This window comes from Melanerpes formicivorus, unplaced genomic scaffold (assembly GCF_026170545.1).
Source record: "Melanerpes formicivorus ecotype bairdi unplaced genomic scaffold, bMelFor1.0.p_v2 SCAF_15, whole genome shotgun sequence".
Taxonomy (NCBI): Eukaryota; Metazoa; Chordata; class Aves; order Piciformes; family Picidae; genus Melanerpes; species Melanerpes formicivorus.
In genome coordinates this window covers 13975604-13991959 of record NW_027142367.1, presented here as the reverse complement: position 1 = coordinate 13991959, position 16356 = coordinate 13975604, and the positions used below count along the sequence as shown (strand labels likewise).

At 39.5% G+C, this 16356-nt stretch overlaps 1 protein-coding gene across 1 annotated transcript in view; it reads right to left on the bottom strand.

Annotated features, from left to right (window-relative positions):
* CDH7 (cadherin 7) overlaps positions 1 to 16356 on the bottom strand; it is a 94740-nt gene that overhangs the window by 42373 nt on the left and 36011 nt on the right. Inside the window, exon 3 of the mRNA XM_068147677.1 lies at positions 4698 to 4992. Within this exon, the coding sequence (XP_068003778.1) occupies positions 4698 to 4992 (295 nt within the window). The remainder of the gene's footprint in view (positions 1 to 4697; positions 4993 to 16356) is intronic.

The following is a 16356-nucleotide window of genomic DNA, read 5'->3' as shown; positions in this document are numbered from 1 at the left end:
AAAAATCTATTGATGTAGCAAACAAACCCTCTGCATTCCATGAGAGTGTCTGAATCGAATAGGCTCTCTCCTAAAACACACAGATCCTTTAGAAAATGTGAGGTGTTTCTATGTAGAAATTCTATCACCAAACATTTCTACACCCCTGTAATTTGAGTGCAAACAGAAACTAAAAAATAATGTTACTTTTCTAGGCCCTTTGTGCTAATCAATTTCTCTCAGATGTCACAGGAGAAAGATCTTTTAAAATAACTGCTATTGGCATTGTTTCTTTCCCACTTGCTGCCAGAAGTCTCATGCTGAGAGGGAGAAAACTTCATAAATATATATATATATATATATTTTTTTTTTTTATGAAGAACATGCAAGGTAACATAAGGTACATTAACTCTGTGCAAATTCCTACATGTAGGAAATCAGTCCAAGGAAGCATAATGTACAGAAAGAACAGTATGTGAAGTTTCCCTGAGATTTCCCAGAGGAAACAGATTTCTCTTGAGGAAAGGGAATTCCTTCAAAGGATAACTGTTGCAACACTGAGCTGTCTTGAAATGGATTGATGTCAAATTCATATGCTTATTTTACTTTAAAAGAAATCCCAAACAAACCAATAAAGCTCTGTGGATACTCAAGAAGTATGTACATTGAGGAAAAATGAGTAGCTGCATGAAGCTCCAACTACATTGTCTTACAAAAGGGGCCTTTGTGTTCCAGCACTGAACTTTTCTCCTCAATACTCTGCTTTACCTCACAGAACAGGTGATCAGCTGTCATATGTGCATTCAAAATTAGGAGACTTTGTAGAATGGTCCTTGAAATTAGAACATTATTATATGTGCTTTAATTTGCCCAAGTCTAGATTCAGCAATGTTTCTAACGTGTTGCAGAGATCAGTGTTTTCTTTGGTAGGGTCAGATAAAGGTGAACTTGATGAATTTTATTTTTAGCTGGAGACTCCTCAAAGGGCTTCTTTTTAAATCTCTGAGTTTATTGGTTTAGAGACTTCTTCACAAAGTGCTGTTGGTTTGGGGTTTTTTTGGTTGGTTGGTTGTTGTTTGCTGGTTTGGGTTTTTTTGTTTGTTTGTTTGTTGGGTTTTTTTAAGTGGTCCATTAACTTGCCTGGTATTTTAAATGACTTTGCATGAGGAATTCTTGTGTGACTTTGTTATTTAACATTGATGAAATGATTTAAGGCAAAAGTTCTTTTTAAAACTAAATGAAATTGAAACTGTACAAAACCTTATCAGCTGCATTGTAGATACTTTAACAAATTCAAAATAGACCTTTAAAGGCAGATAGTTATCAAAAGTATTGACTGATATCAATTAATGATGCGTAATATGTGTAATACCCAAAACAATTCCATGATGGCTTCACATTTCTACATGATATCAGCCACTACTAGAGATATTATACATCTTTGCTATCAAGTTAACAATAATACTTGCTTAAATTCTTGCATGCAACAGCCCAGCCTGGTTTTGCTCTATACTATGTGGTATTTCTGTTCTCCTGCAACTGGCCCTCACCACAGAGCTGATGTAGCAATCCCTCCACAGACTTTCACCTTCAAGAGTATGAAGTGGGAGATACAGCATCTGGAGGGAGGTTCTACCTTCTTCACCTGCTCCTTGTCTTCCCACAGCCTCTTTAGGTTGCCTTCATTTGTCAATAAAGTCCAAGAATGGACCAGCAGTCAGATCAGAAAAAGTGAAATGGAGAGAGACTTTCTTCATTCAGGCTTTCAAAACTCACTACCCATCATTTAATCATTATAGAAAGCTTTTATTTTATTCTATATTTTTTCTCCTTTTGTATGAACCCCAAATGTTTCTAGCCATCTTGAGATGGCTCAAAAGAATATGAAGAATTTTGAAATGTTGATAGCTTAAAATCAGTCAAGATGGCTAGAAAGATATTGGTTATGCTGGGTAAAAAAGCAAAGCTGTTGATATGTCTGGAGAGTAGAGAAGGTTAAACAATGTTGGTATTGGTATTTTTAGCCCCAGTTCCTTGGCTATAAGCTAAACAGGTCAGTGTCTCAAATCAACTACTTTTCTGTTAACATCACAGAAACATTCTTAATACTGTTTTATCTATAATTTTAATACTGTTTTATCTATAATTGTAAAGCTCTTTGCTTTAAATATAACAAAGCTATATGTTTTAAGTAAGGGATTTTAAAACATAAAACCAACTTTCAAATAAGTCCTATCTTTAAGGGTTTGCTATGAACAGATTTACAAGTCATCCAGATATTTCCCTATCTATGATAATCAATATAATTGGGCCTGACCCAAATATAATTTGAATCTGACCCAAAGCCATTTCAAATAACAGAAAAGATTGACTTCAATTAGCCTTTGATAATGTCCTAAAATATTTGTCAAATAAAATTCAGACTCACTGTTTGCATAAACCCCCTTTGGGTTAAGGTTTATAGTTCACCCAGCTTTATAGTTAATTTGGGTTTATAATCCTGTGATCTCTTTCATTTTGTTTAATATCCAATTAAAAATCTTTGTTGTGGATATATTTTTTAACAAAATAGGCGAGAGATGCTTTGTTTCTCCTTAATACTTCAAGAATGCTCTAGGTGATTATTTAAAAGTTGTGTTCTATGAATAAACTATGAGTAGATGTGACTATGTAAAACAAGTGCCACACAGGCATTTCAGTATAATTCTTAATTCAGTACCAATGCAGTATTTAACAGTTGTGTGATACAAGCCGTGAGGATGTTTAAATTGTATAGCTCATGAAGATGGGATCATTCTTAGTCCACAGAATTCCCAGAGAGTACACAAAACTCAGTAAATAATTTTGCACATTATTCCACCTAAATTGAATATATATTTGCACTACAGTTTGTGCAGGAGAGAAATTCTTGCATTCATTTACGTGTTGAAGACTCAACAATATAATCACAAAGCAGTTCATGTTGAAAAATAGTCCTTATGTTCACCACTGCACACAGTGCACTGCCCACAGATTCATCCCCAATATACTTTTGGAACAAATGCAGCATGGGTGAGGGCTAGAGCCATGGATCTGTGTGTGTAGGTAAACCTCATATATCTGTAGTAGTTGTCCATAATGTCAATATGTCCATATATAGAACCAGGCAAAGTAAATCCATACAAGAGGGAAATGTGGAGATACTCTTCTGCAGGGCAGAAGACAAAGTTGCAAAAATCTAATAACTGCTGCATGCTTCAGCTCACTTAATTAAAAAGCAAAGCAGTAATTAAAATATATTTTTTTTTTACAGAGCATGTTTTTGAAGTGCTGAATATTTAGATTTTGTAGTTTTGGTTTTTTTGTTATCTGTGTTTGGATTTTTCTTTTCATAGTTCAGTAGGAAAAAGTTATCGGCAATGTATCATTGCTTCCTCTCCTCCTTGATACTCCTCAAAAGTTGTTAATCTTTCTTTCCAAGACTACAATTGCCTCTTCAGCCATCCACATAGTGTTAGAGTGAAAATGAAAATGTGCCAAACATAGAATGAGAAATAGTGTTTATGTTCACTGCTTGGTAAAATAAACGAATAGACAACTCATTAACAATGTTTTACTCGTCTCCTATTGGCTCCTAGGATGAGTTTCAACTACAAGAGCAATGTTGAGTAATGATTGCTGCAGGGCACTTAGGCAGGGAGAATATTTTTCCCTCTGTAGCTATAATTTAAAGGCATTGTTTAATGTCCAAAATTGTAGGAGATGGCATTGAGGAAACTACATCAAATTCTAAATGGGCAGTCTTACTGTAAGAATATGAAATTTTGATAGCTTAAAATCAGTCAAGAAAAGAAAATCCTAATTGGAATCACCATATGCCTCTCTTAACTTGGAGTGAGACAGCCCATACACATATTTCCACTGAAGTACAGTAAATTGTTCTGCCTTTTTTTTAGCTTCATGCTTGCGTTTATAATTTCAGGTTAAAACAAAATTTACCAAAATATCTCCAGGCCAAAGTCCTATCTGGTCTGAATCAGTCAGCCTTCAAAGGAACAGTAGCACGTGACAACAGAGAAGAATTTGGACTCTTTGGAGAGATAAGGAATTTGATGTTGAAATTCTTTAAGTCAAATTCTGGAAAAAAACAAAAACATTTCCTCTTTTCCAGCATATAGTCTAAAGCCTCTGGAAACCTTCTCTGATTCCACTGGAATTTTTAGACTGTCTGAAGTTCTACCTCAGTCCCTGCTGCTTGCATATATTTCTCAGAGAGATGGGCTTCAGTATTAGAAAAGACACAGTAAGCTGTTACTGATATGGGCAACACTTACCAAAAACATTATGATATGCACTAGCAGGAATTGGAAGAATTTGTTAAGAACTGACTTTATCTGAACAAAATTATATATTATCACCTCTGAGGACCACAGCATAGGTGTGAAACTTATTCTTGTTAATGAGAATTATAAAACAAAGCCTCTGGGCACTGGAATGAGAAACACACCAATAAAATGCTTATCTGAATCCCTACATAGCTATTTGAGTTTCACAACATTTTTGAAAGGGCAAATACTTAATCTAGCATGTTATTTCCAGTTGTCTCAAAATATCTAACTGTTGCAGGTGCCTCATAGATAATTAAGTAGCGTAGTGTGGTACAGTAAAGAATAATGAAACTTTTAAAAAGGCAATAGGAACAAATTTCCCACAACAGCAATGGTGTATTTTGCACTTACCCACAGGAGACATCTCAGGAACTCCAGCAGTGTAAGGCCCATCCAGAAATTTTGGCTCATTGTCATTGATGTCCTGAATCTTAATGACGAACTCAGACTCTGGTTCCACGGGTTTATTAGTCAGCCTATCTAGCGCTTGTGCTCGGAGCGTGTAGTAGGCCTGCTCTTCTCGATCCAGCCTCTTTGTAGCATGAATATCCCCCGTGTTCTCATCAATAATGAAAATGGAACTTGCCCCTTCGCCTGACAAGATGTATTTGATGGAACCATCTCCTTTATCAACATCAGAGTGAAGCTGGTGAAAAATTGATGAGAAATGAGATTAACTTACGAGAGAGTCAGTGGCATGGAGATATGTAAAAGAAATAATTCTTGTGTCAAGGAGTAGTATTTGAAATTTTATTGTTCTTGCTAAGATAAGCTGAATGTTTATCATACATGGCATGTGAGATGCCATTAGATTCTGTTAGCATGCTCTTTTGGGCAAGATAATTTCATTCATTCCTGAACACAATCCTGTTTTCAAATGCATTTGATATTGTTCTACAGTCTTCTAACACCAGATTTTTACACAGCTACATATACGCATGCACATGATTACAGAACCATAGAATCATAGAATTGTTAGGGTTGGAAGGGACCTCAAGGATCATTTAGTTCCAACCCCCCTGCCATGGGCAGGGACACCTCACACTAGATCAGGTTGCTCAGAGCCTCATCCAGCCTGGCCTTAAAAACCTCCAGGGATGGGGCTTCTACCACTTCCCTGGGCAACCTGTTCTGATGTCTCACTGCCCCTCATGGTGAAGAACTTCTTCCTAACATCCAATCTAAATCTACCCACTTCTAGTTTTGCTCCATTCCCCCTAGTCATATCACTGCCTAACATCCTAAAAAGTGCCTCACCATGGCTTTACTCCTACCTGATTATAGCTGCATAGTCAATTTCAGTGTATTACCCTAGTGAAGGATGAGACTTTAAACAAATGTCACTAGTACCTTAATGTCCACATATGTTTGCTCCTGTGCATGTATGGGGAATGACATACTGATTTCCTCAGCATTTCCTGTATAGAGCAGTAACACATTGAATTAAAATGGATTGGTTGCTAGATTGCTCAGAAAGGCTGGGAACCTCACTTCCATTTCTTGTTTTTCATTACCTAAGCTCAGAAAAATGCAGATTCTGAAAAACTGAAAAATGTCCTGCTATTATCTGAACTACACAGCATCAAAAGTCAGGTGTAGTTTCCCTAGGACTACTTGTAGTAAGTACAGAATAAATGTACATCAGTTGGGCAAAATACATCTTCCACTAGAACTCCAAGACAGATTTATAAAAGGAAACTTTCCTCCTCATCCTGCACACTATTTTAAGTTGCAGAGCTATTTAAAGTAACTATCACTAGTTCTGTAGGTTCCCTAGCTCTGCTGAGTCTCATCTTCCTGTTATAGAACACTGACTCAAACAATCCTCATGCACTTTTCAAATTTGTGTCAGCAATGTGATTGATCTGGATATCACATTAAAGTACAACACACAGAGTACATCCAATAGGGTACCATAGTATCATAGTATCATTCAGGGTTGGAAGGGACCACAAGGATCATCTAGTTCCAACCCCCCTGCCATGGGCAGGGACACCCCACACTAGATCAGGCTGGCCAGAGCCAGAGTGAAGAGAACATTCTATGAACCATTAAACCATTCTATGAATCTATGAACATCAGTAAAATTCAAAGTACTTGTTTGTTAAACAGTGGATAACAGACAATAACTGAGGACAATTTTAAACATGCTTTGATTCTTTATGTCTCTTTGTACCTGTCCTAACTTCATGTTGTGTTGAGTTTGGAGGTAACTGTACTGTCATCATCATCATAATTTCCTCTACTAGCATGTGTGGGTTTTTTTCTCTCAGCTGAGAGTATCACTGAGATAGTCATCACACTGAGAATACATGCAGAAAATTGTTATCACAGGCATAACAGCACAGCTGCAAAACCTTTTCCTATTTCAGCAGGGAAACAATAGTGATCAGTTTGAAATTTTGCAGCTGGATAAAATGCTGCCTGTTTTTTATTATTATTACTATCTCCCTGTTTGTGTATCTCATACTTATGCAATTACAACACACTCCTCTATTATAAGACAGAAATGAAGTCTGAGCTTTGGACTGGGTCAAAACCACAGAACTAGTGTGTCTTAATCAGGATACCAACTTAACTTCAAAATACGGCTTATCCTCCTTCATTCTAACTCCTGAGACACTGAAACAACCTGGATATCTCTCCGGTGGAGTTCCTTGAACCTTTAAAGTCCTACTTTTCAGTACACTCAGGAACAGTGAATGCTGACACTGTGAGCAGATCAAGATAAAATGTATTGCATATGCAGGCTCTTTCAAGATCCTCAGCACTGCATATTCCTCAGCCCTAATGACCGGGGGTTTGTTCAACAAACCATACTTGGTACATCTCACTGATCTGGCAGTTGAAGTTCTGGCTGCTTGTCATGGCAGGGCCAAGCAGGCCCAGCACAAACCCAGACAGGCCCTGATGTGTCTAGACATGGTCCCCCTCTCCCTGCTCCTTTCTGCAGAAAGTTGGGGTCATGGGGGAAAAGGAACAAAGGGACAGGACCTAACGTGTCTGATAAACAAGTTTCCTTCTGGGGGAAGAACATGTGTACTGGCCTCTGCTTCTCCCAGACCAAGCCTATGTTTCTGCCTTTATGGGCACAGCCTGGGAGAACCCCTTGTCATTGGATAACTACGTGCTGGCTTCACTTGCCCTATTGACCCAATTGAATCTTAGGCAAGATATATACAGGCCGATTTCTAGTCACCTTGCCTTGCTTGAACCTGCTTGGACTTGCCTTGCTTGTTTTGCCTCGAGTTGCCTGGTCCAGCACCTGGGATAGCAGCCATGACCCTACTCACTGCAAGTTTAGCAGTTGGAGCCAAGCCTTCCTTCCCCTTGCAACTAAAATTTTGCCATGCCTCAGTTTACCCAGGAAGATGCAAGAGCTGGTCGCAGTAATATCAGTGCAACCAGCCTGCATCCTGCTGAAGCCAGACCAGCTCAGGGGCCTCGTGGCCTTCCTGCCGTCAACCAGCCATGCCTGGCGTATGAGAGCACCCCAAAGCCTCAAGAGCTAATACACAGCAGCAGCACTCCCCACTTGGGGGTAACCAGCTGTGAGTAATTAACTAATTGATACTTTGGCTTAATGGTTCTTACTGAGTCTTTCCTCCCTGTGGTCGAGCGCTGGAGAATTTTCTCTGATATTCCTACTGGTTTCCTTAAAATTGTTATATTTGCCTAAATATTTTACATTCCCACTGTAAATATATATTCTATCCATACACTGAATCTATTTAAGAAGTTTTCACAAACTTTCATGTTAAAATGTTATTAACATTTTTATTAATATCCATATTTGCCAGATATTAATTATAAATTCAATAAATTCTTTAACACTGCTTTTTGAAATGTGTCTGAGTAAAGTACTCATCTTAACTATAAAGGAGCAGCGGTCTGTGTAAGTAAGAATCTGTCTGGCTTGTGTGCCATTTTGGTTTACTTTTTTTTCCTCTTTTCTTTTTCTAAGTCATACTTCAGGGTGCATACATCTCCTGTGTGCTGCAGAGGCATTGCATGGGTGCCCCTCCACAGCCACAATCCTATAGTCTAGACTGAAATGCTGAGCATCACATTACCCAAGAACTGAAGTTATGTGACAGAAAGATCCGATGCTTTGTCTTCTTCAAGTGATTCAGTTTTCTCCATATCCCATACTGGAGCAGGGCACCGGTCTTTCTATGGTGGCTGGGACCCTCCCATTCACCCTGTTATGGTAGCTGAGACTCGCCTTTCTTCCTGTAAATGTCATTCTACGTTTTGTGGCATACTTAAGGATGTGCTGGATGCAAGAAAAGCAGATGACACCAGCATAGCTAGCAGTTTATCAGGCAGAATGGTTTTCTGAGGGTTAGAGATGTGCAAGTAGATCTCTTTAGGTTAGAGATGTGCAAGTAGATCTCTTTAGTTGGAGAAGGGGAGGGATTCAGTGCCTCAGCTTGCTGAGATCAACACAGCAGCTCACTTATGAAGGTGAAACAGAGCCCTCGTGAAAGAGGCCAGAAGTGTAAATCCTCACAGATGCACTGAGTAAGGCTTTCACATCCCAAAGAAAGAAGAAATTCCGTAGCTTCAGCATTTCCCATTTGCTCACTCAGTGGCTCGCTAATTAGCACATTGTTTGTAAGGAGTCCCACTCTGAAGTTCATAAATCTTCTCATGGGTTATGCTACTCTGACTGGTGCCCTGAAGTTAAATAATGAACAGTAGCCACTTTTTGGAATCATGCCTTGGAAGAAAACTGCTACTGCATGAATTAATAGGAACGACCTTTGTTACTCCAAGGTTGAGGCTATGAGATACTAAAATTCTTTGCCTTTTTTATTGAAACTTTGTTCTATTAAGCCTTTAAAAACAATGTTTGCCTATGCCTAACTTAGTAAAGCACTGCTCTCTACTTACTTAACTCTAGGATGTGATGTAGATCAATACAGAGTTTATCTTTGGCACTACAGTCAAATCAATTCTGTGTTAAGCACTCTAAACAAAATATTCAACATTTTTATGTATCTTTTGGTATCAGTCTGAGACAACTTAGAAGAACAATACAGGAGAACAAAGCAATGGCAAATTGCCATTAAAATATTTTCCATGATACTGTATTTTCAAAAGAGAAGGAAATTTACTTTTATCAGTAAGCAGAGATAATGCATTACACTGAGAGCACCAAATGCCACCACTGATCCGTCTGAGCTCTGAATGAGAAGTTTGCTATTTTTCTGATTTTCAGTTCAGGCTTCTCTGTTTTTCTCTTCCCCAGATGTCTACCTTTGCAGTTGTTCCTCCCTGTAGGAGCATCACTAACACTTCATTGCAGAGTTCAGAGATTCTGGGTGAAGAAGAAAAGTACAGGGAGAACAGGAGGAGCTGCCAGCACCATCAGGATCAGAATTGATGGTGAGAAAGAGCAAGCATGAGATGCTTCAAAAGAAGCTGTCTCCATTGGTCCCTGGGACCATTTGCAGAACAACTGAAAAGTTTTCTCCAGGAGGAGATACCTTGCCTCAGCCTTTTCTTATCTTGCTGTGAAAGTAACTAGAAAGGGAGGAAAGGAAACAAAAGTTCTTCCTCACAACTGTGCAGGCATCCATAGTTCTTGGTGATATAGAACTGACACAACTGCTGTCTCACTAGAAGTTAGGGGGGAATAGAAAGCAAAATAAAAAGGACAAAAGGAAGAAAGAACATCAAGCTAGGAGCAGTCTTCTTGTCCACCTAATAATTGTAACTTAGTATCACAAAACAACTGAGAACTGACTGCAGAAGGAAGATAGTCTTGTCTTCATATACAACATGCCCCCTCTGCTTTCTGGGAGCGTTTAAACATGGGACTGGATTAAACATGTAATTGCCCAAAGATGAAACAGAGTATGTGATTTGAAACAAAGAATTAATTTGACTGTTTCTATTAACTCTTGCTCATCACAGCAGCCATGTTCTACATCTGTTCTCAGATTCAGCATTTTCTGTGGATGACCCCAGAAAGTTTAGAAATCACTTTTCCCCTCAGACGGTCATTGCTGAAAAAAAAAGTGTTATCAGGAGAACTGAGGGCTCAGTGTTGCTTATTTGGAACAATTTAAATGAAAACAGTAGCTAACGTTTAAAATTCAACCTAGACAATGGAGTAAAATCCAAAGTGCACACGTACCACGTTCCTGTAATGATTAAGGGCCTCATAGGCACATCAGTTGCTGACACGATTGTCTTCAGAGGGAGTTATGAAACTCTTCACTCTTATAAACTCTAACTATATTTCAGTATCAATAGCTTAAGATAACTTTTTAAATTTCCTTTTCAGTCTCATTACAGAAGTCATGTGAGACAGAAACAGATTTCTCAACATTTTATTGATGTCAGCCAAGGCTTGTGATTCAAATAATTGACTTCACACCCAAGCACTACTGAAAGTATTATTCAGCAGGTAATGATTTTCTTATAAAAGCCTTCTTTTTTTTCAAGAAACATTGAGAAAGTGATAAAGGAGCTCCTGAAGGGGTTTTGTTTGCTTTTGGCTTTATTAATTTATGTAAAACTGTAGTACAAGCCTGGGCTTTGAAAGATATATGCTGGTCTGTGTTCTGCGCTTCCAGCATAACAGATAATACTGAGGACAAGAGATCAAGACAATATAAATGGCTCTACCCAGAAATCCTAACATTTTTTAATTAGAGTTTGAAAAGAAGGGATACACTTGTAATGCTGCCAGAGTTTCCTTGTCTCAGCAATGCTCTCAGTATGGTAGGGAACCAGCATAGACAATTGTGCCACAGTGGCACAGTTTGCCACTTTGACTTACTAGCAATTTCATGCACTGTTTTGTTGCCTCCAGTCTTTCTCCTTGTCAGGCAAGTGTAGAGATAGTCATGTGGGGATACAATGTCCCATGCTACAGAACACAGAACCACATTATATTTATCTAAAACAAGCAGCTGGTGACAGGCTTGCTCAAAACCCAGTCAGCCTCGACCAGACTTCCATTCTGTGTTGATTTAAAGCTCTCAAAATTGTGTCTAGAGTGCTCAGAGCTGACCAAAGACCTACAAACTGCTGAGATACCTGAGGTCAAGGACATTCCTGATGCCTCTTCACAGCCAGCGCAGTCCTTATAGGATACTTGAACTCAGACTGCTGCTGAATGCTCTTTTGTCCTGCTATATATAATGTTAGAGTCTTGTGAATGATCACAAGTCAGTACCACCAAAATGACAATTAAATTATGAAAGGTTACTTTTCACATGAGCACGTTTCACACTCAGGGTAAAACCAGGGCACATCCCTCTGTGGTTACCAACTGTGTCATCCCACAGCTTGTCCTTAATAGCTCTCCTGCAGGCAAATTATATGTCATTTGGTGTATATTCACCTCTGAGATCTTAATACCAACGGTGTATGTAAAGCCACTGAGAGCAAATCTCCATCCACAATCAAGGTATTCATGTAGGTGCATGATTAAAAAAGCTAAGAGAGAATTTAAATAAGAAGGTTAAAGAGGGAAGAGAGGAAATAAGAGCTTCAAAAATAGATGGATAGATAGATAGATAGATAGATAGATAGATAGATAGATAGATAGATAGATAGATAGATAGATAGATAGATAGATGGATGGATGGATGGATAGATGGATGATAGGTCAATCCACAAACCAAAGCCCCCAAAGTGAATGAGAACATGGGCAGGCCTGAAGAACAAGGACAGAACTAGAATGGGAAAGACTGATGAAAGACCTTCAAAGAATGTGATTAGGCAGAGGAGATAGGGCAAGAAAAATACAAAAGCAGGAAGGCAAAAGGAAGAATGACTACTTAAAATGAAAGGAAACAGCAAGGAAAAGTGAAATATAAATGAAAGAAAAGGCAGAAGCAGTAACTGGAGCTACAGTGGGTGTCAAGTGGAGGGGGCCAATCTCTTTTTGGTGGAGCACAGTGATATGACAAGGAACAAGGGATACAAACTTGAACATAGAACGTTCCACCTCAACATGAGAAACTTCTTTACAGTGAAGGTTACTGAGAACTTGAACAGGCTGCCCAGAGAGGTTGTGGAGTCTCCCTCCCTGAAGACTTTCAAAACCTTCCTGGATGCATTCCTGTGTGGACTGCCCTAGATGATCCTGCTTTGGCAGGGGGGTTGGACTCGATGACCTCTGGAGGTCTCTTCCAGCCTCTAACATTCTGTGATTCTGTGATATTCAGTGACTGATGAGTGTTAGCCAAGAACAATAATTGAGAATAAAACCATATAATTTACCAGTATTTTTCTTTTGTGCTCTGTTTAATGCAACAAGAGTTATAAAGTCGAATAACCTGAATCTGGGCAGATGTCATTTCACTGAGGGTATCTATTACTACTTCTCCAAGTTTGCAAAAAGAAACTACTCTGGGGCTGCAGCTCTGCAGCTTAAATTGTCAATGATTTTAAAATGCTGGAACCAGAGAAAAAAACATAAGAAACATGATTGATGGCCAGGGAGAGTAGCTAAAGTGTCAGCTAGTTGCAAACCTTTACTTAGAATAAACCAAACCAGATTGGAAGAGACCTTCAAGATCATCGCGTCCAACCCATCAACCAATCCAACCCACCCAAACAGCTAACCCATGGCACCAAGCACCCCATCAAGTCTCCTCCTGAACACCTCCAATGACGGCGACTCCACCACCTCCCCAGGCAGCCCATTCCAATGGGCAATCACTCTTTCTATATAGAACTTCTTCCTAACATCCAACCTGAACCTCCCCTGGCACAGCCTGAGACTGTGTCTTCTTGATCTGGTACTGGCTGCCTGGGAGAAGAGACCATCATCCGCCTGTCTACAACCTCCCTTCACGTAGCTGTAGAGAGTGATAAGGTCACCCCTGAGTCTCCTCTTCTCCAGGCTGAGCAACCCCAGCTCCCTCAGTCTTTCCTCATAGGGCTTGTGTTCCAAGCCCCTCACCAACTTTGTTGCTCTTCTCTGGACTCGTTCCAGCAAGTCAACCTCCTTCCTAAACTGAGGGGCCCAGAACTGGACACAGGACTCGAGGTGTGGCCTAACCAGTGCAGTGTACAGGGGCAGAATGACCTCCCTGCTCCTGCTGGCCACACTGTTCCTGATGCAGGCCAGGATGCCATTGGCCCTCTTGGCTGCCTGGGCACACTGCAGGCTCATGTTCAGCCTGCTATCAACCAGGACCCCCAGGTCCCTCTCTGCCTGGCTGCTCTCCAGCCACTCTGACCCCAGCCTGTAGCACTGCATGGGGTTGTTGTGACCAATGTGCAGAACCTGACACTTGGATGTGTTCAATCTCATGCCGTTGGACTCTGCCCATCTGTCCAGCCTGTCGAGGTCCCTCTGCAAAGCCTCTCTACCCTCCTGCAAAGTAACCAAACATTCTTTAAAAAATAAATCCTTATTTCCCCTATTAATACAGTGTTACCTTTTGAAGGGGGAACTTCAGCCTAGTTCCTGATTGCAAGTTTCTCAAGTTTTTTTTTTTTTTGCTGCTACAGAATGTTAGGTTTCTTTGCAGAAAAAAAAATAAATAAATTAAAATAGTAAGAGTTTTTGTTAGCTGACTCAAACTTATTCTCTCTCATGACCAAACTTGGAATAAGCAGTTAGGCTTTACTATCCCCTCCTTCCCTGTTTTGCTTCCCTAGTAAAAGGTTCAGAAATGTTGATGGAAGAATTAAGTGAAAGATGTATAGCCCTTATACTCACTCTCAAGTGAATGATCAGTGCTCCAGGAGGATAATAACCTTATCACCTCAGCCACAGAAAGTGAAGTGAATATTTAATTTCACCAACCTTTTGCAAAAGGAAGGTGAAACGAGAAAGAAAACAGTGAAACTTCTTAAGTTCCTTGATGGTTATTGTTCAAACAAAATTCAAAATAGAAGTACCAAAATGCTAAAACTTATACTTCACAACATTCTGCTTAGTATCTAAGTAAACCCTCAAGGCTTCTAAGTAGAAGACAAAGTTCAGATGAAATGTTCCTCTAGGAATAAGAGATACTGTCATCGAAAGGCTAGTGAGCTGAATAATTAATAGGAATATACTGAAAACTGGATGTGATAAGAGCAACCATGTCATATTTTTATGACATTTTTCCTCTTAATAACATTCAATTGTGTCAATTGTGTTCTCTCTCCTTGTATTCTTACATTCTTACATAATTTAGCTCTATATCGACAGTAGATGGCATGTATGTTATCAATGTATCTATAATTGTGTGTGCAAGTAAGTGCACACACATACATACATCTCCTTAATCTGCCCTCTTCTTTTCCAACCTCTGTAGTTGCAGCACTCACAAACCTGTGCCTTCTCCCACCCCAAGAATTAACAAAAACACAAAACACCCTGCGGGTACGGGGAATCGTGCAGCCAGCCCATTAAGTTTAGTGCAGCTAAACTCAGGAACTCAGAGGAACTCAAAAGCAGCTGCTGCTGTAGATGGAGCTGAGTGGGCATATGTATCTGGCTGAGTGTTCTTGAGGAGTTTTAATGGGCCATCATCATGACAGGTCACTCTTCAAAATGACTGTTTGTCATTCACACTCTTAAGAAGACAGTTTGGCAGCTTTGGGAGGTAAAAACCATCTGTATACTGTGCATCATCAAGTACTAATTGCATAATATTGGTTGGGGGGCGGGGAGAGCACTATTGTATTGCAGCACCACCAAGAGCCTGCAGGCAACGTAACACCTGCAAAAACAGGGATGGGGGGGAAAAAAGAGACTTGCTTTCCACCACACACACACATTTCAAGCTTTTCAGATATTATCCTGCTTGAATTTAGAGTGGAGAGACAGAGCACAGTGTTTGTAAACAACATGCACATCAGCATCCTGCCAGACCTGTTTTGGGTTGTTGGGTTTTTTGGGGTGTATTTTTCTCCCAACCACTCTCAGCTCATCAGTATTTATTCCTTGGAGTACTCATTCTGAGTATTTCAGTAACAAAACTGCATCACTGACAAACCAAGACATATATTAGTGGATTTGCTAGCTGACTTACCATATGAAAACTGCTTCTGTTTTTAATCCAAATAGATTTAATTTTTGATTAAAGAAACTAATGACTCAAACCTTATTTATGCAATTAAATCATGTGCAAATGCCACTGGAGTGAAATTCTATTTGCAAATTCCTGAATGTTTATTCTTACCCACGGCATTTGTGCCTCTTCATTTATTTATTCTCCAAGAAAGGGACTAAATGCTCTTCCATACATACCAATAGTATATTCACATGACCCATAATGATCCATACTACTTCCTGTTATGTACTGAACCAGTGTATTAATTGGCTCAGTGATTTGACTCACTTTGTCAACAAAAATCTCAGAAGCTGTAAAACAAAATGGTCATAGAGACGCTACTCGTTCGCCATTGGAATGGGCTGCCGGGGGAGGTGGTGGAGTCACCGTCCATGGAGGTGTTCAAGAGGGGATTAGACGTGGCACTTGGTGTCATGGTCTAGTCGTGAGGTCTGTGGTGACAGGTTGGACTTGATGACCTTTGAGGTCTCCTCCAACCTCGGCGATACTGTGATATGTATACTGTGATACTCTGTTTCAGCAGTGTAACAATAATGTGTGAAGATGCTCTGTCCTGTATTCCCTACAAATACCGTCTATGAAAGTGATCAGGCTTAAAAAAAAAATTTATCATGGCAAATAAATACCAAATACAAGTCACAGAAGAGTATCTCTGGGCCAGCTTGAAAAGTTTTAGCACATGTAGCAGCTTGCAGAAACAGCCGTCAAAAAACTTCACTCATTATTCTGCTCAAATCACTTCCCCACTGCAGATGAAGCAATCTCTTCTTGCACAGTATCAATATACATAGCCTGGAGAACTGTTTCTTGACCAGACTTCTCTTGAGTGAAATAGATGTAATTATATGTGCATAAATACATATGTATTTACAGTGACGTGTTTATTCTCACACCAACGTACATTAGATGTACATACTTTTATTAATTACTCATGACTTTAAAGTCGTATTAATTTATCTGTATATCTATAC